This window comes from Heteronotia binoei, chromosome 12 (genome assembly GCF_032191835.1).
Source record: "Heteronotia binoei isolate CCM8104 ecotype False Entrance Well chromosome 12, APGP_CSIRO_Hbin_v1, whole genome shotgun sequence".
In the NCBI taxonomy this organism is placed as follows: domain Eukaryota; kingdom Metazoa; phylum Chordata; class Lepidosauria; order Squamata; family Gekkonidae; genus Heteronotia; species Heteronotia binoei.
In genome coordinates, this window is record NC_083234.1 from 47,103,210 (window position 1) to 47,129,606 (window position 26,397).

The 26,397-nt window shown below is 42.0% G+C and overlaps 1 protein-coding gene across 1 annotated transcript in view; it reads left to right on the plus strand.

The window, feature by feature from the left end:
* GPAT2 (glycerol-3-phosphate acyltransferase 2, mitochondrial) overlaps positions 1–26,397 on the plus strand; it is a 132,343-nt gene that overhangs the window by 61,603 nt on the left and 44,343 nt on the right. Inside the window, exons 4-10 of the mRNA XM_060251857.1 lie at positions 1,688–1,761; positions 5,409–5,519; positions 10,685–10,825; positions 15,400–15,499; positions 20,045–20,181; positions 23,861–23,960; positions 25,932–26,141. Of these exons, the coding sequence (XP_060107840.1) occupies positions 1,688–1,761; positions 5,409–5,519; positions 10,685–10,825; positions 15,400–15,499; positions 20,045–20,181; positions 23,861–23,960; positions 25,932–26,141 (873 nt within the window). The remainder of the gene's footprint in view (positions 1–1,687; positions 1,762–5,408; positions 5,520–10,684; positions 10,826–15,399; positions 15,500–20,044; positions 20,182–23,860; positions 23,961–25,931; positions 26,142–26,397) is intronic.

Sequence of the window (26,397 nt, forward strand, 5' to 3'; positions counted from 1 at the left end):
CCCCCCCCCCCCCAAAAAGTTTTGACATCTTGTGCTGTGGCCAGGTTGGTGGTATAACCATCAACATCTGACTGGAGGGTGGCAGGCCTAGCAGGGGTAGCCAGAAAGGACTGAAGAGCAGGGGCTCTGATGGGGCTGTTGCTGTGCAGGAAGAGCTGGAACATGAAGATAGTCCTGTTGCCAGGAAGCAGGTAGGGTATGAACCACCCACACAGAATCCACTTAAGCTGTGTTATGTAACTCTGCCAATAGCTTGAGTGGTAGAGTTAAGCCTTGCGAGAATGCCTGCCAGTCCCTCACTGGGAAAAAACCCTTGCAGTGGCAACTTTAAGACCAACAAAGTTTTATTCTGGTATATGCTTTTGTGTGCATGCACACTTTGTCAAATTCCCACCTAAGCAAGTTCAGTGTTTGAGTTTATTCATGCACACACAGTCTTACATGTGCATTTTTAGTTTCTGTCACTGGATGTTCACAGTGACATGTGAACAGGTTATTATGGAAAGGGACTGGGAATAAAACAGTGAGTATCTGAATGCCATTCTATAAATTTATGGTGGACAATCCTGGTTGTCCAGGTTTTAAACAAGGATCTAAAGGAGTAGCTACAATGACCAATGCTGAGTAGTTGGTGGAGTTCCCTGCCATTCAGCTGTTTGGTTTAAATGGCTTGGAGGCATTCAAGCCACTGCTTTCTGCCCCCAGTGAAAAGCTGCCAGGAGCAGGAAGCTCTGAGCCATTTAAACCCCTGCTTTCTGCTCCTTGTGGCTTATCACAGGAAGTAGAAAGCAGGTGTTTAAACTTTAAGTGGCTTATGAACCAATATGAACTGGTTACTTGTGTAAACTGGTCTATTGGTTTGTGGTTCCCTAGAAGGGAATGATTGGAGAGAGACTTATCTTTTAATGGGAAAAAAATCAGGAACATCCAGTGAAGTGTACTAGCGATAGGTTCAAGAAAAACTAAAGTGTAAAACATGTCCACTATTGTAAGGTGCCTTAATCTTTGTAAGGAAGAAAGGTGGCTAATAAATATTTTAAATAAATAATACATCTTCACAAAAGATTTTATTAAAAATGGAAACAAATTCATGAAAGAGAGATCCATCCCTGATAATTAACAATGACAACTGAAGGGAATTTTCATAGTTGGCAGGCAGTGTGTTTGATTATTAGATTATAAGCTTTTGAAGAGCACCGTGGTGCAGAGTGGTAAAGCTACAGTATTGCAGTCGGAGCCCTCTGCTCACAACCTGAGTTCGATTCCAGCGGAAGCTGGTTCAGGTAGCTGGCTCTAGTTGACTCAGCCTTCCATCCTTCCAAGGTCGGTAAAATGAGTACCCAGCTTGCTGGGGGGAAACTGTAGATGACTGGAGAAGGCAACGGCAAACCACCCCGTAAAAAGTCTGCCATGAAAACGTTGTGAAAGCAATGTCACCCCAGAGTCGAAAAACGACTGGTGCTTGCACAGGGGACTACCTTTACCTTTAAGCTTTCTAGAGCCAGCTGACTGGCTACCATTGGAAGCAGAATGCTGGACTGATAGTGATGACAGACAACCCTGGGTCTTTAAGATGTGATGGACTACTGTCCTCCCTATTAGATGGTATAAAATACTGTTGAAGTGAGATGATAACATTGTGTAGGGAATGCTACTGCACTTGAACCTTTTCTCTGTATATCTTTAGAAGTCCTTCTTTCACAAGCACCTTACCTCTTTGGGATTTTGCAATGCAATCAAGATAACAGAAGAAAACACCAGGTAAGCAGAGGAGGGGAAAAGTTGCTTGGGTAAGAATGCCCAAGATCTGTTCCACTTCTTCGCACATTTTTCCAGTTTACATAGACATCTGGACTGTACCTGAGTCTTGCATTCCACTTAATAGATGTTCCATGTTGTTATGGATAAGGAAGCTATATTCATCTGTGTTTGTGCTATGGAAGCTCTCTGGGTGACTTTGGCCAGTCACATTCAGTCACACAATATCCATTTAACCTACCTCACAGGGTTGTTGTGAAAATAAAGTAGAAGAGTAACGAAAGCTGTTTTAGATCCCCATTGGAGAGAAAAGTGGAGAAAAATGAATTACATTTTAAAATCTTCATTGTTCTGTAGTATATTTTTTTAATTACCCTTTTTTCCCTGCCTATTGGAGACCCAGAGTGGCAGATATCATTCTCCTCTCCTCCATTTTATCCCCACAAGAACCTTGTAAGTTAGGTCAGGTTGAGAAAGAGTGACTGTCCCAAGGTTACCTAGCAAGCTTCCACGGCAGAGTAGGAACGTAGGCCTGCATTATCCAGACGCTGCGACACTAACCTATGTACAATGCTGGCTCTCTTGTGATGGCATGATGCAAGTTTATTTAGCTTCTTGTGCAGGAATATCCAGAAATTCTTAGCAATACCACAAAGTTGGAAACTCTGCTTACTTCTCTCAACTGTGCAGACTTCCCCTCCTAGTGCTCCTGGGGTAAGCATTTCCTCCTAGTGTTTTTTGCTTTGGTTTGTCACTGGATTCTATGTTTACTGGAAGCTCTAACAAAGGTAAGCATGGACATCGCTGCAGGTTTTTTTTTAATTTTTAAAATTTTATTGTTATATATTCCAACACCACTCCACCTCTGTGAGAATCCCGGGCCATAGATACATAATGATATTCCATATATTTATAACCATTAACTTTCCATCCAAGTACAACTCCATCACTCCATTTAAACTTCTTATCCATTCATTTTCTTATTAACCAACCAATCATCTTAAATTGTTTAATCTTTTCCAAATACCTCACCATCTTTCTAAACCAGCCCTCCTCCTGTTCCATAACCTTTAATCCATTCATTTTTCGTATCTTCATCGTTAGATACTCCAAAATTATTATATTATTCATTTTATCCCTCCAATGATTAATTGTCAGTTCCTCAGCTTCTTTCCAATTCCTTGCTATCACTTGTCTTGCTGCTACTAACATCAAATTAATCCATTTACTGTCCTCTTTTGATCTTAACCCTACACCATCCAAATTAATAAATGCCATTGCTTTAGATATACTTATTCTTCTTCCCATAATCTTTGTCATCTCTATTCCAACCTGAACCCAGAACTTTTTCACTAAAGGACAATCCCACCATGTGTGACTGAAAGTTCCAATTTCTCCACATTTCCTCCAACAATTTTTACTCCCTGATTTAGAAATACAATACAACTTAATCGGTGTGTAATACCATTTCTGTATCATCTTCAATCCCTGCTCCTGCATTAACCTAGATGTTGTGACGAAAGGAGGTAATCTAAAAATCCTTTCCCAATCTTCCTCTAAAATTTTATCTTCAATATCTGTTTCCCAATATTCCTTCAAAAATTCTCTCGGGGATTTCCGTGTACCTAATAAAATCTTATACAATTTTGAAACTACTTTTGACTTATCTTCTCCATACTCTTTCACCAATTTTTCAAAGGGAGTAGTAGTTCTTTTACCAATATTTTTAAGTTCTTCCTCCTTCAACAATGAGGAGATTTGACTTTTTAACAACCAATTAATATTATTCAAAATATTATTCTCCTCTTTATTCATCCCATCTGTACCCCAAACCTCTTTCAATTCTCGAATTGTAATCCTCTTCAGTTTATCTCCTACTTCCTTTGACAACAATCCCCTTAATGGAGCAAATTTATCATAATACCACACTTTAATAGTAGATGATATCTCCGGAGCTGCAGTTAAAATGGCAGTGGGTAGACTAAGGGTCTGTCTACACTGTTTCAGTTGTACAAACTGGAGAGACACAGTGGAGCTAACAGAGGCAGCCATTTTCTTGGTTGAGCAATACCTCTGAAGTATTTTGAGCAAAGTATGGCATGATACAATGTGTTAGTCTTGTGGAGGAATTGTGGGGTGAGCATCTTGAGAGCAAAGCCTTTTGCAGTTCAGAGGGGGGCCCTTCAGTAGGCATTATGTAGTAGATTTTGTATATTGTTAGGGATAGCAAAATGGGGAAAATATGTCTTAAAACTGCAAGTCCATAGAGTAGTCCTCTGGTGTGAATCCTATTTAAATGAACAATAGTGGTTTTGTGCAGCTTGCATAAGTTTCAGTGGGGCTTGCTCAGGAAAATCTCCTGGTGGATTTTGTCCTCTGTTAATTGTGAGGGGGGTGTAAGGGGTTCTGATTCCCCCCCCTCCCAGTCTCAAAAAGTCCTAGGTTGGTTCTTCAATGAGTGCTATTTTGGTTTAGTTATTTACTGTGCATATCTTGATGTCCCTTATTTCTCCTGTCTCTCCCCCACCCCTTCCTTTCCAAATTAAAAAAGTAGATAACAAAGCTTTTTACCTCACAGGAGTTGTGTGAGGATTAAAGACTTTATTCTCATTAGCCTGATTACTAATTACTTTAATTGTAGTTTGTAAAGTTCTTTGAAAACTGAAATCCCCGAAGTACTAAGTGTTATTAGCAACAGGGAAGAGAGAAAGTACTTGATTAATATCACAGCCAAACCAAACATTTATGGTTTTCTGAAGTGCGACAAGACCAGGAGTGTGAAATCAATCACAGTACAATCTGGATAACGTAAGCCTGCCTCATTATCATTTTGTATAACTCTTTTTTTAGGACTAGCAAATTAGAGTAGGGCAGTCTTCAATTCTGTACCAAGGAAAAACATTCTGCTGTTTAAAGCTTACTTATGCAAATATTATGCCAATTTTCTGTTGTAATGGATACTTTGGATGCTGTTTAGCTCCTTGTTTAAAAAAGCCCAGATTTACAAATTATATTTTATTGGCATTGAATGCAGACATGGAACTTAGATACAGGAAAACGAAGTGAATGTTATCTGAGTATAACATATCCTGAGTACCACATGTATATACATGTGTAGCTATTGAAAGAAAAATGGGATGATCCACCTTTGTGCTGTGTTGTTGAGCTTGTGGATATATCTGGGGGAATTATTACCAATAGTGGGGAAAGCCACTGAATTAAATCTGGGCTTTTAAAAGGATTAGATAAATATATGGTACACTAACATGTCAATAGAATCTCCCATGTATGGAGGCAATATGCCTCTAATTACCAGATCTGGGAGGGAGAAAGCTACAAATGGCTGCTGTTTTCATGTCCTGTTTATAACAAGCTTCTCAGAGGCATCCTGTTGGTCACTGTACAATTTGTTGGGTTACAAGGACCTCGGACTGATACAAAATAGCAGTTCCTGTGTACCAGAGAGGAGATATGGCAAATGATAATTGGCAAGGGACGGGGAGTGAGCCTTAAGCCCTATTTTGGGTATCTGCTTTCACCACCACCTTTTTTTTCAGCCTGTTGAAGAAGCGATTCTTCGGAATATCATAATTTTTGAAGTGCTACTGTTTGTTCTGCATCAGTTTATGTGATTTTTACCTCTCTTCCAGGTATAGAGGCTGGCTGGTAAGAAGACTCTGCTGCTTCCTAGCAGTATGTGACTGGCAGTTCTCCAATAGTACTCCTGATAATCTGCAAGAAAGAATTTTTCACAGCAAGAGGTATTGCTTTTATGTGGGTATCCTACTTGGGGATTGTAACAGCTAAATTTTGTTCTCAGAACCATCTGACTGATCTGGGTTACTTGAGCAGTGTCTTGAAAGGTTTGGTTTGACAGAAGCCTAGCAGACCCATTGTGCAGGTCTGTGGGGAAGAAATCCTACTGTGCTTTGAGTGGCCGGGCCTCTGCAGCATCTGATAATGGGCTTCTCATCCAGAAGATGGTATTTCACAGCAGGTTTGAAATAGACCTTTTGGATCAGAGGTGGGAGCTGGATGGATCCTGACCTTACCACTGATGGATTTTTTTTTCCCGCTGCATTCTGTTTTGGAGTGAGCTTAGGGATTGTGTTAGAGAAAACAGTTCTGGAACTTTTCAGTGTGCTGTTCAAAAACTGCATATGATAGATGGTTACTGGCTAGCGTTTATGATATCTTGTCTACCTGCACAATTCACAAAGCAGCTACCTCATTTTTGGCTGCTATAGGAATATGTCAGCACTCTTCATTACACAGAGGGTTCAGTTGTGTGTCATTCAACTATCAGTTGTTTTTTAAAACAATTTAGTGTTTATTAGTTGCTTTTTTTGAACTTCAAGATGTACGCATTCTACCTAATTTCTTCCCCTTTTTCTTATCTGGCTACCTGAAGCATTAAGGAAGGGGGCAAATAGGAGAGCTGATGTCCAGCTTACAAGGCATGTTCTGTGTGTGAGGCAGACTGGGAGGTGAGGTCTGCCCTGCAAGTGAAGAACCTTTTGTGTCCTCTCAAGAGAATTATATCTATCTTTATTCTGTTTTGGGCAACTGTGCACCACATCCCCTATTTCTAGAATGCAGGAGCCTTGGAATCTTTTCCCCCTCACGCTGTATACTCAGCATTACATCTGTGAGCCCCAAATTAATTATCCAGAAGTGGATCTACTCCTGATTCCATACCCACAACCCGCAATGCAATTTTAAAAATTGTGTTCTTCAGTAAGAAAGCACTGAAAGGGTGCAGTCACCCTTTACTACCCTAATTCTGAATATAAAGGGGCCCTAAGGGATAACTGTAATCTGTTACATTCCTTTCCAGGCAACCCATCAGAGTGATAGACTGGGTACAAGCCTTGATCCCACCCTCCCTCTTTTTCCTAATTTATGATTTGTACTCATTTTCCTAACATGATTTGTTCTCATGTAGCCCTATATCGCCACACCTCAGACATCCTGTTCTTCAATTTGGAAAGATGCTGCTATAGTGCTTTGTTCTTGGTTCTTTAGTTTGCGGGAACAGTGAACTGTCTTTGCAAGTTGGAAGCTATCCATTCTGGCTTGTGTGTGTGTTCTTACCTCAATACACTCAAGGTATCTTCACATCTGTTTCTCCATCTGTTTTTTCTGGCTTAGTGCTCCATGCTTCTCTGGTGTAAAGGCTGGAGGAATGATCCATAATCTGTGCCAGGCAATTGTGTTTTGGCTGACTCTTTGTCTGAAGTTGGTTTGAGTTGCTGCGAAACAGCCAGGCTTTGTAGAAAAGGCCATTCCTGTCACAAGAGAAGCACACGTCTTCCATCTGTCCCTACTTAGCTTGTGCATCCCTTTCCCCCCCTCCCCCAATCATTTTGCTCTAGTATGTTAGCCACAGCTCTAGCTTTGGTGTCAGCCTGCTGAATTTAGGTGACCGAGCTGATTTGGCATCCACGGCCAATGGGCAGAATGACGGCGTACAGCACTGACTTCATCAGCATGCTGATAACAGCACAGATAAGTCTCCAAAAACAGATTGTCACAATCAAAACTTATTCAGACAAAAGCTGCTATGGATTCCTTGGAGACTGGGGTGTTTTGACAAGTGATGCCAGAAATGCTTTTAATTCTATATTGCGTCTCTTGTGAATGGTTAATGTACCACAGAAAGTGGGAGAAGTGCATTCCAGACTGGTGCAGTTTGGTTAAAAATTTTAATGCAAGAAATGCGAAAAAGTTTTAAGGTTGTTTGCGGGAGCAGCTTGTCGGACTGTGACATGAGACTCTGTAGGTGGTAGCCTGCTTCTTTAGGTGCATGGAGTAGACTATACTAGGCCCAAGTGTCCTGGAAGACTAGACATGAAGATTCAGGTAGCAACAGAAGAGTCTGTAGGACTGAGGCAAGCTAGCACCAAATTGTCTTACTCTGTTTTAATTGTTTATTGTTTAATTTCATAGAATCATAGAGTTGGAAGGGATCTCTAGGGTCATCTAGTCCAACCCCCTGCACAATAATTTGTTCAATGTTTTAACTGTTAAAGTTTAGAATTGTAAATGTTTTTATTGTTGTGAGCTGCCCTGAGCCTGCTTCAGCAGGGAAGGCGGGATATAAATCCAATAAATAAATTAAATAAATAAAAATTGAGAGAACATAAGGACCATGACTGGCTAGGGAGAAACTAATGAGCAATGGATTGGTGGCACAGTATAAAGTATGTTTTAGAGGCTGTCCATCAGACTACCAACAAGTTGTACCCAAAGTTTAAATTGTGTTTTCTGATCCTGATAAATAAAGGAGCCTTATAATAAATAAAAATAACTTTCCTCAGTAGGTTCAGGCAATTTGCAGATCATTCCTCACCCTCAGTTGGCCTTATGCCCTATTTTATTAAGCCTTCCTGAAATCCAGTAGTCTTCAGCCTAAGGATCTGGGCCCTCAGGTGAGTTGTGGAGCTCCTCCTGCTGGGTCATGAGTCTTTCTAGACCTGCAGCTTCTTGCTGCTGTCTTTGGAAGGACTTGCTGAGGAAAGAGCATGGTTGCTTAGCCTCCTGCCTCTTGGCAAGCATGCAGAGAAGAGAAGCAAGACAGCAAAGTTGGATTGCTCTGTGGTGGAGACTGGATTCCACTGTAGCCCTGACCCTTGGCTTGTGTTCCTGGGGCTTGACTTGTGTCTCTTTTGTCTCCTACTCTTACAACATTACAACTGCTTTCCTTTGGATAGTGAAGAGCGGGGCATAAAACCAATTCATATTCTTCTTCCTGAAAATATTTGATGGCATGTTGCCTTTCTTCCTTGTCTGCACAAATAGTGAAGTGACAGAATGGAAGGCAAATGCACTACAGCAATATATTGAAAGGGAAAGGCTGCATTTTTGTGGGACGTATGGACAAGGCGGTTTCTGGGTCATGTGCTTTCATTCAGCCTAAGTATCCTGCTAGCTGCGGAAAAAGTGAAAAATCGGGTGAAAGCAGTTGTAATGTTCTAAGAGTAGCTGAGGCAGTTCGATACCAGCTCTGTAAGCTGATATGCGTTTCATTCTCCTATGGAAAGCTATGGAAAAGAACTGGTACTGTGCATCTTCAGAATGGTTCAGCTTGAATGTTGGCTGGGGAGAATGCCTGTTGGCTAGTGACTGTGACATTTCCAACCCCACTCTTTTAAAAACAGGTTTTAATTGTTTGTAAAAATATTTTGGTTGCATGTGGAGGGTTTGGGGGGGTGGGAAAAGTGAGAAGTGAACATAATGAAATGAATAAACATGGACTGCACTAGATAGGTGGACCCCCCCCCAGTTGAGTGGATTTACTGGAAAGTACATCCGTTACGCTATTTATAAAACTCACACTGTAAGTGAAGAACCTGCTGTTGAGTGCTTTTGAAATATCCAAGGGTGTCCACAAAAGTAATTATTTTGGAGTGGGAAGGGGAGGGTGGGGTGCACGAATTCAACCACAGGGCACTAGTCTTGCTCTCTCTACTCCTTACATCACTTTCCTGATCTCCTCTCCCCCCCTCACTCACAGGAAAATAAAACAACATAACTCTTGTCAGCAACTCTCAGAAGTCCACAGGAGCCAAGGCTTATGCTCATATAATTTATGGTTTGGTGCTTTATATTGTATTATTTGTTTCAGAACTAACTTGTAACAAATAGCTTTTAATATTTCCATTCAGCAATAAAGTTTAAGGGAACAAAAATGGGTTATTCTTATATAATTTGGAATATAACTTGGAATCTTTAATTATTTGGGCCTAAAGGCTCTAACATTTTATAAATAATTAAATGCTGCATGTAAAGCAGTTTCCTCTATATGAATGGAACTATCTGAAACGGCAACGCTCATCCCCACCTACCCACTGTGTGTTTATAATTCTCCATCTGTTTACAGAAAAGTTGCCTGTTTTATATATTACTGCAGATTTCATTGCGTACATGTATAGTAATTTTTTTCCCCAACCAGCCCCCAGGAGGCTTACCAAAAGACATTCATATCATGATTTAGAACCCGTTGTTAAGGTCAGTACAACCAAAGCTAACCGTAGGTAGATTGTGTTTTATGTTGATGCAAACTTGTGTGTGTGTGTGTGTGTGTGTGTCTATGAGGTGTCTGGATACTCAAGAAAGAGCTTTTCAGTTTTAGTGCAGCATATGAAAACTAGCTCTGGAGCAGAAGGTTTAATGTTCTGAGCACTGAGCTGCTGATCCAAGCAAGCCCTCTTCTAGAAAAGAGATTCTTTTAGGCTTATTAGCTGCCTGCTCCTGTTCTCACAGACAGGGAAGGGTCTTGGATCTCTCTCTCTTCTGTCTGTATGCTGACAAATGTGGGTATTACAGATCAAAAACATTTCAGTAAATTCTAAGTTCTGAGGGAGGAGAGCCACTCTGATTAGGTCTGTATGTCTTAGGGAACATGACCTATTTGACAAAGGATAATAGCAGGGCAAATGGAAAGAGTGATTTATATTGCAGCAGTTGATCCTTCAATTGTAACTTTTCAATTTTTTTCTTAAATCATATCCAGTTTCAAAGAATGATTTTTTTTAATGGTAAGGAGAAATCTGTGTAAATTTATTTGTTTCTTGTATACCCCATTCTTCTCCCCAATAGGGACCCAAAACAGTTGGCTGACAGAAAGAGTGACTGACCCAAGGTCACCCTGCAAGTTTCCATGGCAGAGCAGGGCTTTGAACCCAGGTCACCTAGATCCTGATCCAGCACTCTAATCACTACACCACAGTAATGTTTGCCAATGTTAACTGCCAGTGTTTGCTTTACTTTAATCTGGCTGCTGGCTGCAGCCATGGGACCTATACTGCTAGTTCCCGTCAATATTCATCATAATGCAAACACACACTGAGTGGCAGGCTACGACTTTATGACTTTGCTTGGGTGTCTTTCTCAGATGATTTATGTCTTCTTTTTCTCTCCCTAGGGTACAGGATATTGTATCTCAGAAAGTGACCCAAGGGAAGGGAGATGCACCAGTAGTCAGTGTGCCTGCAGCTCAGTGGATGAAAGGCATTCACAGGATTCTCTGCCAGATACAGTCATCTCTCTCCCCGTTCCTTCTGAGGTATGGTGTTGCAGACAACAGAGTGCACTTAGTGGTCTTCTTGTAAAGTTAGGCTGTGGGAATCAGATAAAAATGGAGAATGGAATAAAGAAGGAATCATCAGATTTCTAAGCTGGAGCAGTTGTCTCTAAATTTTCTGTCTTCAGGGAATCTTGCCATGGAATCTCGGTTTATTAAAGAAGATTCTGGGATCTTTTCTTGGGTTAGCACTTGAGTGGCCTGGTCTTTTGGGCCTTGTATATTTCACCCTCTGAGCTGCCAGTGAGGTGTAGAACTCATGCAGTGTTCTTGTATAGGTGTTCATTGCAGGGCAACCAATCTTATGTGGCTGCTTTGCCACCGTGATTGCACTTGTCATGGAAGAACCCCACACCTATAAACTATTAAGGAGCCAGGGTTCCCTACAGCCCAGTCTGAAAATCACTCACCAATGGATGGTTTTCCCAGTTTTGGTCATATGGTGTGTGGGGGTGTGTGTGTGTGTGTGAGAGAGCACTCATTTTCACAGCGTTTTACTTTTTCAGATCATGTTTGTGTAAGGTTTTGTCAGTTGCTGACCCAAAGTATCCAGGCACATATAAATATGGTGAAGGTTTATTGGAAATCAGGCACAGAGCAGTGACCTTCCGCTGAAGGGCCGTTGCTGAATGATTTGAATACACATAATGGCAGTTATTATAGGAAACAAAAAACATGCAGAAAAGTTAAGTTCCCTCCAACGTCCATTATAGTTCTCAGGCTTTAGTGTAAACACAAGACATTCCTGGGTCTTCAAGGTTACAATGCACCCCCCCTCCCTTGCTATTCTATTGCCATAACTACCAGATAAACCAGCTCCCGAGACAGCCACCCTCCTGCACAGCTTGGAAAAATATGGTTACAAGCAAGCACGCAAGGCAGACACTACAACACCCGTTGAATAGATTTGTGAATACATGAAAAACATAACATATTGTCAGGGAACCTGACAGTTTGGAGTCTACTCTGTTTTTAACAAAAACCAACTGAGCAGTTTGTTTTAATTAAATGAGCCTCACTTGCCACACTTATTCCAATACTATAGATACTAATATGTCAAATGCATGGTTGTCCCTTATTCACAGTGCAGGTGTATTTTAACTACATAATGATGGCAAGGAGGTGGGAGGAATAGTATTCTTTCTGCCAACTGGTGGACAGGCATTTTCTGAGAAGAGTGATGTGGAGAACATAAGGGGTTTGGGGAGCCAACTGCTTGTGCCCTTGGTTAGGTCTTGGTCTGAGCGTCAGAAAGAACTTTTGCACTGGCAAGTTGTAAAGGGCTCATGCGAAGGTTGCAAGGATGGTAGATTGCAGACCAGTGCATGTTCGCTCCATCCCTGTTGTGTGAGGTGCTTGTGCACTGGCTCTGCGGTAGTGTGCAGACAACTTATGGATCTATACTGTGGTTTGAAGTTGAGCATCATAACCTGATCCCATTGCCAGCAAATTGGCTCTGGGGGTTTAAAAACAGCTGGTGGCACTGTGGTTATGTAAAGTCATTGTACAACTGGATTGAGGCTATAATTTATTAAATTATTGGCCTGCAGTTCCTGCTGGCCATTGAATGTTTTCATTTCAAGGAGGAGAGAAATTTCCTACTGTGAATCTCATAGTGGCTGCTAAAAGTGTTCTAGCAAGAGAGGATAAATGCAGGGGGTCCTGACAATGTCAGAATTGTGGAGGAAAGACTTGGCGATAACTGATACGAAGAAATTAATTGAAAATTACTATAATAGATAGTATATGACTTTGTAGTTAAATGGTTTCCATTTATTTGCTGGAATTAATTTAGTAAAGACATTTTATCTTGCATTTGTAATTTGATATAGTAGTCGGAAATATTTTTTTAAAAAAAGGTTGGGAGCACCTGGGATAGGGCAGAGGGAAGCAGAAACCTGCATTTTCTTCCTGCCCTTATAGATGTGACCTTTTGCCTAGCCCTGGATAAACACTCTTTCCCCAGCAGTTAAACAAAAATGTGAGATAATGACAGTGAACTTCGTATAGGAAGTGCTTTGAGACCTACAGATGAAAGCCACAGCATAAGGGAGGATTCTTATTAACCCAGTACCTTTCATCAGCTTCAAATTAACACACTTTAGGAACTAATAGGAAGCCAAGAGAAGCACATGTGCTGTTAACTCAGAGGAAGAGCTGATTAGCACTAAAGCTCTTGTTCCCTGGCAGTATCTGAGAAACAGTGGCTGAGTGGGTTGGGTTGATGATGGGGAAGAAGCTTCTTGCCAGGTTCCCATGTGACTCTCTCTCTCTTTTTAAAGTAAGTTCTTTGTAGAGTTTTCATATCATTTCTCCTGTTCTGCTTCCCCTCCCCCTTCCAAATAAGGATTCTGTGCTATAAAGAGCCCAGATGGAAACAAGGCCTTGTACCTTTGGGTGGGGGGCAATGCATATCCAGAGGTAGCAATTGCAAATTGTTAAGTGTTTGGGGAAGTATCTGGTAACAAGCTAATTTTGGGATTCTCTGTATTTTGTTTTGTTTTTAAAACTTCACGGAAAGTTAGATTCCCCTAATTGGGTGTCCGTCTATATATCTTGAGGCAAGGGCCACCATTCTTTGTGCTTATTTTGCAAACCATGATGTATTTTAATGACACTATATACATAATTATGGCATTGAAATTCAGGATGAAACCATACAGCTGATGTTTACTTCATTTATAGCTCTCCTTTCTTGCTGAGACTCTAGGTGGATTACAGAATATAACAAGAAGTTCAAACAGACAGCTTGTGACATCCAATAAACTATCTAGAAAGCAATGTAAACAAAGCAGAAACCTGTCTAAGACATGACAAACCATAACGTAGAACAAAGTTTGAGTCCAGTTTTATTCTGGGTATATAAGCTTTTGTATGCGTGCACACTTCTTCAGATACATTGAAACAGAAACACACTTCTTCAGATACATTGAAACATTAAAGTTGTCAAGAAGAGCTAATTAGAAAGACAAAAGTTTGCATCCAGTGGCAAGATCTCTCCACCTGTATGTAATGTAAAGCTTATACCAAGAATAAAAACACTGGACTCAAACTTTGTCTTTCTGCTTTGGACCAACAGGGCTACCCACCAGAAACCACAATATAGTTTGATATAGCTAAATCCCTTTGAAATAATGGAACTGGGTAATTGCAACTAGATTCAAATGGAACATAGTGATGAGTGACTTTACACAGATGCTCTGTTCCATCTCATTGTTGTAGCAGTGGCAAAGTCAGAAGCAGATTTCAGTGCAAAGGCCTGGAGTTCCAGCTCAGCAGCCATTCTCCCCTCAGTGCTGGCTAGCTTTTGGCTAGTAGCACCTGCGTACATTGCTCCCTTCTCCCCCCCCCCCCCCAGTGCACACATGTGCTGCCACCATACCTTCCAACTGAATGATGCCTGCACAGCACAGTTCTGAAAGCTGTATATGCACACTTCAATCCATAAATACAACCTGCTTCTTAAAATAGCAGGGGCTTCTCTGCTGGTGCCAAACCTGCATATAGCAGATGATCATTGTAGGTATGTCATTCCATTCACAGAAGCAGCAATTCCCAAAAGGAAGGGAGGAGGGTGTAGGGTCTCTGTGTATAGCTTTGGAAAGTGAAAGGGAAAGGCAAGGGGGGTTTGCCATAGCACACTGAGGAAAAAGTGGAACAACCTGTGCCTTCTTGAGCAAATAAGTACACGAAAACAAATACAAAGCAAACGTCTTAGTCTCTCTCTTCTGAAGTAGAGAGAATTTTTTTTATTGTTTTCACTTTGCCTGCAGGCATGAACCCCCAATGAGTCCCCCAGCCCACACATCCTGCTTCAGCCTCTTCCATGCTCCAAACACAGTTCTTACCTCTTCAGTCCTCTCAACAGCCCCCACTGCAACTGAGTGGAATATCTTCTCAGGGAACAGGTCTGTTCAGTAGCTAGGGGGGGGGGGGGGAATCCTGCTTTCTCCCAGCCCCCACTCCCATTTGGGTTGAGAAATGCATGGTTCTTTCCCTTTGGGGGAAAGAAATGGAAGAGGATTAGTATGGGGTGATCAGAATTTGGCTGCTGTTAGTGAGGCCTGCTGGAGCTGTATTAGACAACACCTTCAGCAGCAGACAGACATGCATGCGCTAACACCCCACCTCCACACCTGGTCCTGACCAGAAAGCTGACAAGCAGGAAGAGGAAACACTGAAGAATGGTGGGTTTTGCTTTATGTTGTGGCTTAGTAGGCACTTCAGCCGTTGCAGAGACATCCATAGACCATCTGTACATAGCACTGTGCCTCATCTCTAGAGCTCAGCTCCAACCAGGATTGCCTGAGAAGGGATCTTTCCTGCCTTATTTATTTATTAGTTAAAATATCTGTACTCCTTCTAGTAAGCTTTCCATGCTTATTGTGTCTGTACCTCTATCTGCAGCTTTCGGTTACTCCTTAGAATCCAAGCACTTTGATTCCCCAGCCACATGGAGCTCCTGAAGGAGTCATTAGTGAAACTGGGCACTTGCATTGTCTAGCCTTTCTTCTCCCCCCCCCTCTTCCTCCCCTTTTAACCCTTTCTCCCTTCAGGCTTTGCAGCTGGGCTTTGCTAAAATTCCTGATTCAGATGTTCCTCAATGTGATACTCCACAAAGGGCAGCTGGAGATGGTGCACAGGGCTGCAAAAACGGTAAGGCAGAGGTATTGAATTCATTTATTATGAGGGCTGAATCTGGCATAATTATCACTTTGTTGGGCTGGGACATGCTTGCCATAAAATGTAACATGTGGTACTGGCAATATAAACTTTATAAAGGTGATTTCAGATGCCAAATGGCAATAGCAGGTGAATGACAATAGCAGGCTTGATTGGATTAGGTGTGATATGCAGAGGGGTAGTAGGTGTGGAGATAACCAGCATTGGTAATGAGACAGGAAGTCTAGGTCTCAATTCCATCCAGGAGGATAGAAAGAATAAATGGACATAAGTTTGACATTAGAAACTGCAATATTCAGTTGCTGACCTAAGAGTAGCAGTGCTCTTACAAAGGAATTTCAAAGGGAGATTAGAAAGAGAGTCTGCTAAATTGCAATTGATAATGAAGCTCAAGAAGACAATGCATCCTCCTGGACTGAACTGAGAGCTAGTTTTCCTGTCTCGTTACCAATGTGTACTGTTATCATTTGGTATCTGAAATCACTCACTCTCCAAGATATAAGGACCAATCTGGGTGTTCTAATTCTTAATCAGGGTCTTTTTGAAAGAAATAAAAATCCAGATACAAATAGAGAAACCCAGTCTTTAAAAAAAAACTTTTTGGAATAAACCAAAATTTTCTCAATGTACATTGTGCTTGTCAGAAGAATCCACCCACCCTCCCCTCTCTCTGAAGAAGTGTGTTTGCACACAAAAGCTTATACTTAGAATAAAATGTTGGTCTTGAAGCTGTAAGGAAGCAGGGGGGGGTGTGCATGCCAGAGAGAGACAAAGGCTCATCTTTATATCTCCAGCAGGAAGCAGCCATGGAGCTCAGCTCTGTGTGCGTGTATATGTTTGAAGGAGGAGGGAGAGAGGCAAGAGGCAGAAAACAGAAGCAAAGAGCCATGGAGGGAGCTGGGAGAAAGCAAACTAGAATGCGACTGTAGCAGCAATCCTGGAAAAGAAAACAGGAGAAGGAAGTTGCTTGGGGGCCAGATTTGAGCCCTATGCAGGATGAATGTGGCCCACGGGCTGCATATTTGACAGCCCTGAGGGTGCAGTCTTCCAGGGTCTGAGTAGCATTACTAGAGAGGTGGTTTCTCATTCCTGCAGTTCTGATGAATGCTGTAGAAAAAACAGAAAAATCCAGCAGAAAAACAAGTGGGCTCAGTAGGATGCGTGAGAATGCTTGTATTTATTCCAGCTTACTCTGAAGAACTGCAGTTTGTATTTATTGATGTGAGATCATCACTTAAGTACTCAAGTGATGAGAAACTAACCTTTTGATTTACAGCTTAATGTGCCAGTGGCTTTGTTCAGGATAATTATGTTGGAAGAGATAAGTGAGAATGTGGTGTAATAGAGCATTGGATCAGAACCTCAGAGACCTGGGTTCAAATCCCCACTCTGCCATGAAGCTCACAGGGCAGTCTTAGGTTAAGCTGAGAAAGAGTGGCTGGCCCATCTTATGGGGCTGTGTTGGGGATAAAATGGGAGAGAGGAGATCCTTAGAGGATGGGCAGGATAACAATACATAGGTAGGCAAATTCTGTCTGTGATATTTGGCTCATTCCCATGTGAAAACCACTTGAAACTACCCTTATTGAGTGATGGGGTATATGCATAAACCACTGTTTGTTTAATATTATTTTTACCTGCAACTGTTTTTTTAAAATTGTATAACTTTTATTTGCTTGCAGTCTCTGGAGGGAATTTTAAAACTTTTCTCTTATAAACTGTTATAATGTGCCTTGCTAGCATCACTGAAAGTTGTGATATATATTTTTAAAATAAATAAATACGTAGGTCTACCAGGGACTCTACAGTCTTGCAAATAGGATTTGTAAAATTTACCATGTACACTATAAACAAAAGGTGTACCCGTTTGTTCCCCTTATCCACAAATTGCCAGTTCTGGCATTACTCCTAAAACACCCAGGGGAGGGAGTTCCAGACTCATGGTGCCACCACAAAGAAGTCCTTGCCACATGTGCCAACTAAAGTTGACAGGACACAGACTAGAGCCTTTCCAGCTGACCTAAGTGTGTCAATAGGTTCATACTGGAAGAGGAGGGTGGGTCTTTGAGATATCCTAATTCCAAACCATGTAAGGGCTTTGTCAAAACCAGAACTAATCCCAGTCAATAGATAAACAGCCACATTCTGAACTAATTGGAATTTCTGAGACGTTTTCAAAGGCAGCTTCAGGTAGAACACTGTTCTGGTTCAGAGGATGATAGTCTGAGAACAGAAAGTCACTGGTGCTTATGTGACCATGGCCAGGTGACAGGTCATATTTCTCTAGGAAGAGCCACAACTGTACTAGTTAAAGCTGGGAAAAGGTATCTGTGACCACAGCTGTTCCCTGAGCCTCCTAGGGTAATGCTGGATCCAGTAATTTATTCACGTAGCATACCTGGGACCTCCGGGGGCATGAAATCCATTGCAGGTTGAACTTCATCTTCCACATCAGCAGAACCACCATAAGAAACCACATCTATCTTGTCAGGATTAAGTTTTACTTTGTTCATCCTTATTTATCTCATCATTCCAGATACTGGTGAAACAAATCCATAGCCTCCTTAGGATCAAATAAAAAGAGGGCTAGAGCTTGCCGATATTGACGTGTACAGCACCATAGAATGTTTTAAATGCAATTGCATTTTATTGGTTTTAAATTGTAAATATAAATGTCTGAACTAACTGTTAGCTGCCTGAGTCCACTTGCAGAGAGGGCGGGATAGAAATTTAAGGTAGTAAATAATAATAAATAAGTACCATCTGCATATTATTGTTTCACCAGTATCTGGAATGATGAGATAAATAAGGATGAACAAAGTAAAAATTAATCCTGACAAGACAGAGGTTGTTTCTTACGGTGGTTCTGCTGATGTGGAAGATGAATAAGTACACAGCATATTATTGGGTCTGGGGCAGTGATGCTCTGTATTCTTGGTGTTTGGGGGGGGGCAAAGTGGAAGGGCTTCTAGCCCCACTTGTGAACCTCCTTTTTTTTGGCCACTGTGTGACACAGAGTGTTGGACTGGATGGGCCATTGGTTTCTCTTATGTTCTTATATTGATTACACTGAACAGACGATTTCCTAACAAACTTCCCTAACTTGCACATTAACTAGCAAATTTATAGGATCCTTGTTTTGTCCAGTACATTACAATCCTAAAGGCCATGGAGAAGAGTAGTAATCTTCCACTGCCCCTACTGCATTCTACTCTCTAAAAAGGATTTCCACCTCTGCAGCATGGTGTCTCCTAATTCCATCCTATCTAGGCACTCCAGAAGGTACTGGAGACTACATCTTCAGGCTCAGATAATCATCTGGAACAATCAGAGCCTTTTTAGTGCCAAATCCAGATTTGAAATGGGCTTGACAATCTACCACATTGATTGCCACTCTTGTAGACGGTACTGAAAGCTGCAGATTTAGACCTTACCAGAAAATGGTCTGATCAGTTCAAAGGGACTGTTGATAATTTTTCTGTTCTCAGACTACCATCCTCTGAAGAACAGAAAACTAAATCCAGGTGGCCGAGGTACAGTTTGGGACAGACCGTGAGTCACTGCAGACAAATGAGTTCAGTGTGACTGTTAAAGTCCCCTAGCTCTATGAACCTGGGAGCCTTCCATACCATTTCCAAGATCACTTGTGCTGCTGAGATGGGAAGCTTATTGGGCACCAGGCTGAGTGGTTTGCCAGTAGGATCCCCAGTCTGTCCCTTGATTCCAGCACCAGCATGTGTACTTGAAATCAGGAAGCTGCTGATGGAGTGCCTGAACAGGGAGATGGCTCATGGAGTGAGCGGCTGCTTCTCCCTCATACCTGGTTTTCCTATTAAAAATGTTTCTCTGATGCTGTGGTGGCACATGCAAGGGAAAAGATACAGTTGTCCTTATCTTTTCCATCACAAAGATAAAAGCTCATCAGGATGTGTGTGTGTGTGTGTGAGAGAGAGGGAGGATTTTTAGCTCAAGATGTTTAAGGAAAACAGTTAAGAAGTCCTTCTCCTCCCACTTTCAGTTGAAATTACAGTGTACAGTTCTGTCTTCAGTTTTCTAGGTTCCCCACCTCCAAACCTCTGGAAAGGGAAGACAATCAACTTTTTCATTTTTGCTCTATCTCTCTGGGAGGTCTTGGGTAGATCTGACAATAGTGCAGAGGCAAAAGAGCAATCTTCGTGTTGCATTCAGGTATACATAATGCTGTGCTGACAGTGAAACAGGAGGCTGAGTGCAGGCATGGCTCTGTGTGTACACTTAGCCCTTTCACCAGTGGTTTTGCAGGATTTTTTAAGGTTAACTGCAAGAATGTGTATGGAGGAAGCCTTTTGAATAGTCTGCAGTACTGTAAATGCTATGTATTTTTCTCTCATAATAGAGCTTTCTTGCTTCTTGGAAAGAGAAGTAGGAAATGTTAATTTTGTCATAGTTTGGTTGAACTCTACAAGGAGTGTGCGTGTGTGTGTGTTTATAATGTCAGTGTGCTTTCCTTACAAGACTTGAATCTTTTCCTTCCTCCAGGCTGATGTCCCTGTGGTTTTTCTATCAAGTCACAGATCTGAGCTGGATGGTCTGTTGCTTCCACTTCTTCTGGTTTCTCAGGGCCTCAGCATGCCCAGAGTGACTTGGGAATATAAAGCCTATGCCTCAAAGCACAGGTACGGCTTATAGTGGATTTGTAACAGCAGGTATTAAAACCAACACTTCTCCCCCACCCCCACTTCTTCACTGATAGTCTGCTTGAAATCATTCAGAAGCTCCAGTGAGTTATATCCTAATCCTGTGTTTAGCCACTCCTGTCCTCTGCAGTATGGGATTGATATGGACCTACCCTGCAGGGTGGCTGTTGGGTTTGCTGCTAGAATGGTAGGTTTGCTATTATGGTCTTTTCAGTCTTGTGTGGGAACTGCAGTGCACAAGGCTTCAGAGCCCTTAATAGCACAAGTAATTTTCTCCCTCAGTGAGTATTTCCCTGCCCATGGGGCATGTGTCTTTCCCTCAGTCCTCTTTTGGCCACCATCAGAATAGTAAGCTTCAGAGTCTGTATCCTGCAAAGAATGAGAATGAATGAATTAATGAACGAACAATGACAGAAAAAATGGAAGGGGAGGACCACAGAAATTCCAAATTCTGTTGTCTTCTATTATCACTATGGCTGAAAAACACCATTTTTAAAAAATGTCCAGGATATAGAGGAAAAACAGCTTGAATGGATGACCATTTCCTTTCCCACATTTGCCTTATGGAGGGCCATGATGTCACCAAATACCTTCTGTACAAACAATTGACACCTACAGCAAGAAATAATGGAGGTTCCTGCTTTAAAAGCTGCCCTTTGGGAAGAGACTTCAGCAGCTAGTGAGACCGATGGAGACACCTGCCTCAGGGGAACATTCAAGACCATCCTGATTTCTGGTGGTTCAAGCCCCTCTCAGTTTGAAGAATTCATAGCAGTATACCAAAGGCACCATGCCAGCCAGTCAGAACCAGCAACAGAAAAAAGATCCCAAGACCAAACTGAAACAGAGGCTAGTTCCATGAGAAAAGCAAAGGCAAAATCCATAACTCAAACAGGTCATCCTGTTTGGTGTAGTGGTTAAGTGTGTGGACTCTTATCTGGGAGAACTGGGTTTGATTCCTCACTCCTCCACTTCCACCTGCTGGAATGATCTTGGGTTAGCCATAGCTCTCGCAGAGGTTGTCCTTGAAAGGGCAGCTGCTGTGAGAGCCCTCTCAGCCCCACCCACCTCACAGAGTGTCTGTTGTGGGGGGAGAAGACATAGGAGATTGTAAGCTGCTCTGAGTCTCTGATTCAGGGAGATGGGCGGGATATAAATCTGCAGTTTTTCTTCTTCTTCTTCATCCTTACCTAGAGTAGGCCCTGCAATAGTCTCTCACCTGTAATGAGCTGGGTTTGGCCAAGTCTTTGTTGCCATTGTTGTAGATGTTCCTGTTGTTTCATTGTCCCTGGCTCAATCAGGGCACAGTTCGCCAGCTAATGCTAGAGAAAATACCAGTTACTTTAATGGACTCACCTCACCTCCAGAATATGAGACAGAAATGTTTAGTACCCTCTCCACATCTCATGGAAGTTAGGGAAGTGTCTAGATTAGTGCCAATAAGTAACATTGCCCTGTGTGGTTACAGGAGGTACTATGAGCAATTCATCTCGCAGCCTTAGATATGACCGTACACTGAACATGAATCAGCAATGTGATGTGGTAGCTAAAAAGGCAAATTCAATTTTGGGCTGCATCAACAAGTATAATATCCTGTCCAGATCATATGAAGTGATAGTATCGCTTTATCCTGCTCTGGTTAGACCTCACCTAGAGTATTGTGTTCAGTTTTGGGCTCCACAATTTAAGAAAGATATAGACAAGCTGGGACGTGTCCAGAGGAGGGCAACGAAGATGGTGAGGGGTCTGGAGACCAAGTCCTATGAGGAAAGGTTGAAGGATCTGGGTATGTTTAGCCTGGAGACAATTGAGAGGTGATGTGATCACCACCTTCAAGTATTTGGAAGGGCTGTCATGTAGAGGATGGTACAGAATTGTTTTCTGTTGCCCCAGAAGGTCAGAGTTGCAATTAAATCAAAATAGTTTCTGGCTCAGCATTAGGAAGAACTTCCTGACAGAGCTGTTCCTCAGTGGAACAGGCTTCTTTGTGAGGCTGTTGGCTATCCTTCCTTGGAGGTTTTTAAACAGAGGCTAGATGGCCATCTGACAGCAATGCAATTCTGTGAATAAGGCAGATCATGAGAAGGAGGGAGCAGGAGGGGTTGCATCTGTACTTAGTTCTTGTGGCCCTTTCTTACACACCCAGGGAAATGCTGGGGTGTGTAAGAAAGGGGTTGTGGGGTCAGTCAGCAATTTTTCTCCAGGCCAGTTTGGCAATGGATCCTGGAGGTTTTTGCCATTTTCTGGGCATTGAGCAGAGGTCACTGAGAATCTATGTGTGTGTGGGAAGTATTTGTGAACTCCCTGCCTTGTGCAGGGGTTTGAATAGATAACCCTGGAAGTCCCTTCCACAGAATGGATTGATTCTGTGAATGGATCTGAATGATTGCAAATGTGATTGAGGCATCATTCATTCATTTGTGGGCATTACTCAACCTGCAATTCACTACATTGCTCTAGCTGTGGATTGGGATAATTTCCAGGTCCAGTTTTTAAATCACACCTTCTCAAAGCTGGTCAGAATTGCCTATTGGCAGAGCTTTCCAGGGTCTCAGGCAGAAATCTTTCTAACCACCTACTACTTGAATCTGTAATAAATGGAAAGGCTAGGAAAGATCCCCTTACTCCACTGAAATTCCCTTCCCCTTACTCCACCCAGGGATCTCCTAGCACTACAGCTGAGGAAAGTTTGCAGCAACTCAGGAAATCTGAGGGACCAAGGTGGGTTTCTCCCTCCTAGGTAGGGAAAAACCTGAGGTAGGGGAGCATCTCTTATTTTGAGTCTTGACTTTTCTGCAGCAGTCCCATGAGTGACTGCACAGAGGACCACTTGGCGAATGTCAGTATGTGCAGCACTATTACTTGTGTAGAGAAAAACAGTGCTTCTCAAAGGGTTGGACACCGGTGCTGGTGTTTGATGGGCTTGCAGTGATTGAGCACGGGGACTTCTGCACATTTGACATTTTTTTTTACTCCCTGCCCTTGTTATGAGTCCATAGATTTGCCAACAGTTTAATTTCTCATGGAAAGTTCTTCCATCCCTTTCTTGCAATTAGCGTGGGTGGCACTGTCTTGAAAAAGCTTTTACCAGTTCTGCTGATACTGAATGGCATTTGTGTCTAATAAATCAAATTTCATAAAAGCTATTAAGTGAAATAACAATATTTTAATAAATGTGCTAAATTTGCTTAGTATGTTCTGCACACAAAAAACTTGTAGAATCCAGGTTTTTAGTTGGCCTGATGTGGGGGTGGACTTGACTCCCCTCTGATCTCAAAATACTCTAAATGTAAATGCATAAGTAAAAAAAACCCCCTAAAGATACATTAAATTCTGCCTTTGCAAAAGAGTCTGCAAACTGGCTAAAATGTGCACACTCTTCTGTTGTTAGATTTGTTGTTACCTACATAACTCATTCTATAGCTAACCACTTGGAACACTGAACTATCGCTTCTTGGTCACTTGAAGATATTCTTGGCTTCCTTCCAGCCAATCAGAGTTTCTACCAGCTACTACTCTTGTGTTTTCAAATTTATCTCAAGGCAAGCCAGGCTAAAAACTTCACTTTCCATAGGATAAATCTTGCTCTTCAAGTTCCAAATGCACATAGCTGATTTTGATTCATAACTAAGAGCCTTCTCTACTTATACCTGTTTAGGACTTTCCTGACTCGCTTAGGAGGAGTGTTTCTGCCACCAGCAGTGGAGCAGGTATCAGACAGCAAGATGGGAGTGTTGTCCAGAGCTGTTCTAGCTTCAGTAAGTTGAGTGTTTTACCATTGGAAGAAATGGAAGCCCTGATGGCTATTGCCTATGAACAGTCAGGATTCTGAAACCCCATTTTGGTGTTGATGATGAATGGCTATAATGTATGCTAAGTTGCATCTTGGGTGGATTCACAAAGATTTCTTGAGAATATGAGTTGAGTGGATCCTTCAAGAGATTGGTAACTGTTGAATATTTGATAAGAGATAGTAGGTCAAATGTAATTTAATTGTTTATAGAATTTATACTGCTTACGGTGAGTAATGTTGATGAATGTAGCTTTCCTGAGGGTCAAATATAAAGACTGGATTCATGTCATCAAGTAGAGTTCCATAGTAACATCTTGAAATTGTTAGAACCATGCATTGTAATTTTGTTTTCTTAAATTGTTTCTATCTTAATTTTTAAAAGCAAGTCTTATTGATTGTAAATGTTTTGTCTGTCTTCCCCCATGCCTGAGGAAAACCTACATTATGTTCAAAAATTGGTCTTTTTTGCAATCTTGGCATAACTGCATGTGCTATCATTTCTACCTATTATGTTTCATTAGAAAGGAAATGAGACTTGGTGAAGCTGAATCTTGCCAAGTCCCGTGTGTGTGTGTACAGAGGGTGCATAATCTATTATGATTTGTTCCTGTTTGCTTTGGGAGGAGATGCAGGCAGGGAGAGGCCAACGGAATGACCACAGTCGTTCAAGAGACCAGCCTCAATTTAGTCTGCGTGGTCTCTTCAGCAAAATGCAAATCAATTTATGTTTTTCTCTGGAACTGAGAGCAGATTGAAAACTTTCATGACTTGCTGTCTCAGCCAGAAAATGACAATTGTGTTTGCAAATTGTGAGTATCATTTCCTTCCCCCCTTCCAGACACCTTGGGAAAAGCGCAAACACAGCCACCCACGCTCATGGAAGCAGCCCCTTGGTTCAGCCAGGCTCCTGCCTCATTTGATCAGCTTGGAAGGCCTGCCGATGAAATCCTGTTGGCGGTTCTATGTGGCAGACTGATGGGGCCTGATGCCTACGAATTGGTTGGCACCCCTGGGTTGCGTGCACCAACTGCTTCAATTTTTATGGATGTTTTTCTTTTCACTTGAGTGTTAAGTGGGAAGGCTCATCCCCAGCCACCAGATGCCCATGGGAAGTCAGGAAACAGAATAAGATAGTGGCGACACTGCCCTGATGGTGTAATTCTTTGTTTGCCTTATTTTGCGACAATCGCAGTAGCCTCTCCTGAACATCTGGATGGGCTGAGGGCATCATTGTGTGTGTGGGTACTTCATGCCAAAAAATTTACAATCTTGTGCCCACGCAGTCCCAAATTCTTTGCCAAGATAAGCCAGATACTGTGGATTTTGTATAAATAATGCAAACTAAGTATCTGTGTAATATTCTGCTTTGTTTGACATTTTAAAAATATCAAGCATAATTTTTGTTTGGGGAGAGGGCAGAAAGCTATGGAAGGCATTAAAACTCCTCTGATAACCACTGTTTTGGTGTCTTCTGATATTTCAGCAGGCACTGGCCACATATCTTTGCAAGCATCTGTGTGGTTGTTGTGGATATCTGAGATTTTCAGTGAGCTATATACTGAGGCCAATAACACATCATGTATTTCTTTTCTAAATGTCTGAGAGTGGTATCTTAGCTAGCCTGGGCCATCTGGGTCAGAGCTTGTATGTTACATGTATATGAAAAGTATATAAAACCCAGGTGAGAACAATATGCATCTCATGAAAAGGGCTGTAGTCCATAAACATGGATGTCATAATAAACCTGTTAATCTTTAATATGCCACAATGCTTGGTCGTGTTTTGCTCTTGGTTTGACCCTGACAATAGAGAAATAAATTTTCTCACCCTCCTCACTCAGTGCTTATTTATCTGTAGAAAACAGTGATCCTGCCTTTCTTTCTCTATGCTTTTCTTTTTCTATGATTTCATGAGATTTTCCTTTTACCCCCCACAGTATCTTGAGGAACTGCTTCAGAGCAGGCAACGATTGCTGATCTTCTTGGAAGAGCCCTTCTCTGGTGTACCGAAACGCTCTGCCTCTGGTAGGGAATGGCTAGCCCTGGTGTTCAATGCTTTACAGACAGGAACTGTCCCAGATGTCCTAATTGTGCCTATTGGACTCTCCTATGATGTGGCCCCTGATTTGATTTGCAAGGGGCAAGTGGTAAGAACTATGCTTATGGTTAGAAGAATCTGGGAAACCATACGTCAGTTGATTATGAGACAAGGAGGGAATTACAAGTTAAAGTTAGGGTTACCAACTCTGGAAGTAACTAGAGATTTTGGGGGTGGAGTCTGAGGATGGCAAGGTTTGGGGATGGGAGGGACTTTAATGGGGTATAGCACTGTAGAATCCATCTTCCAAAGCAGCCATTTTCTCCTGGTGGAATGATCTCTGTCACCTGGTCATCAGTTCTAAT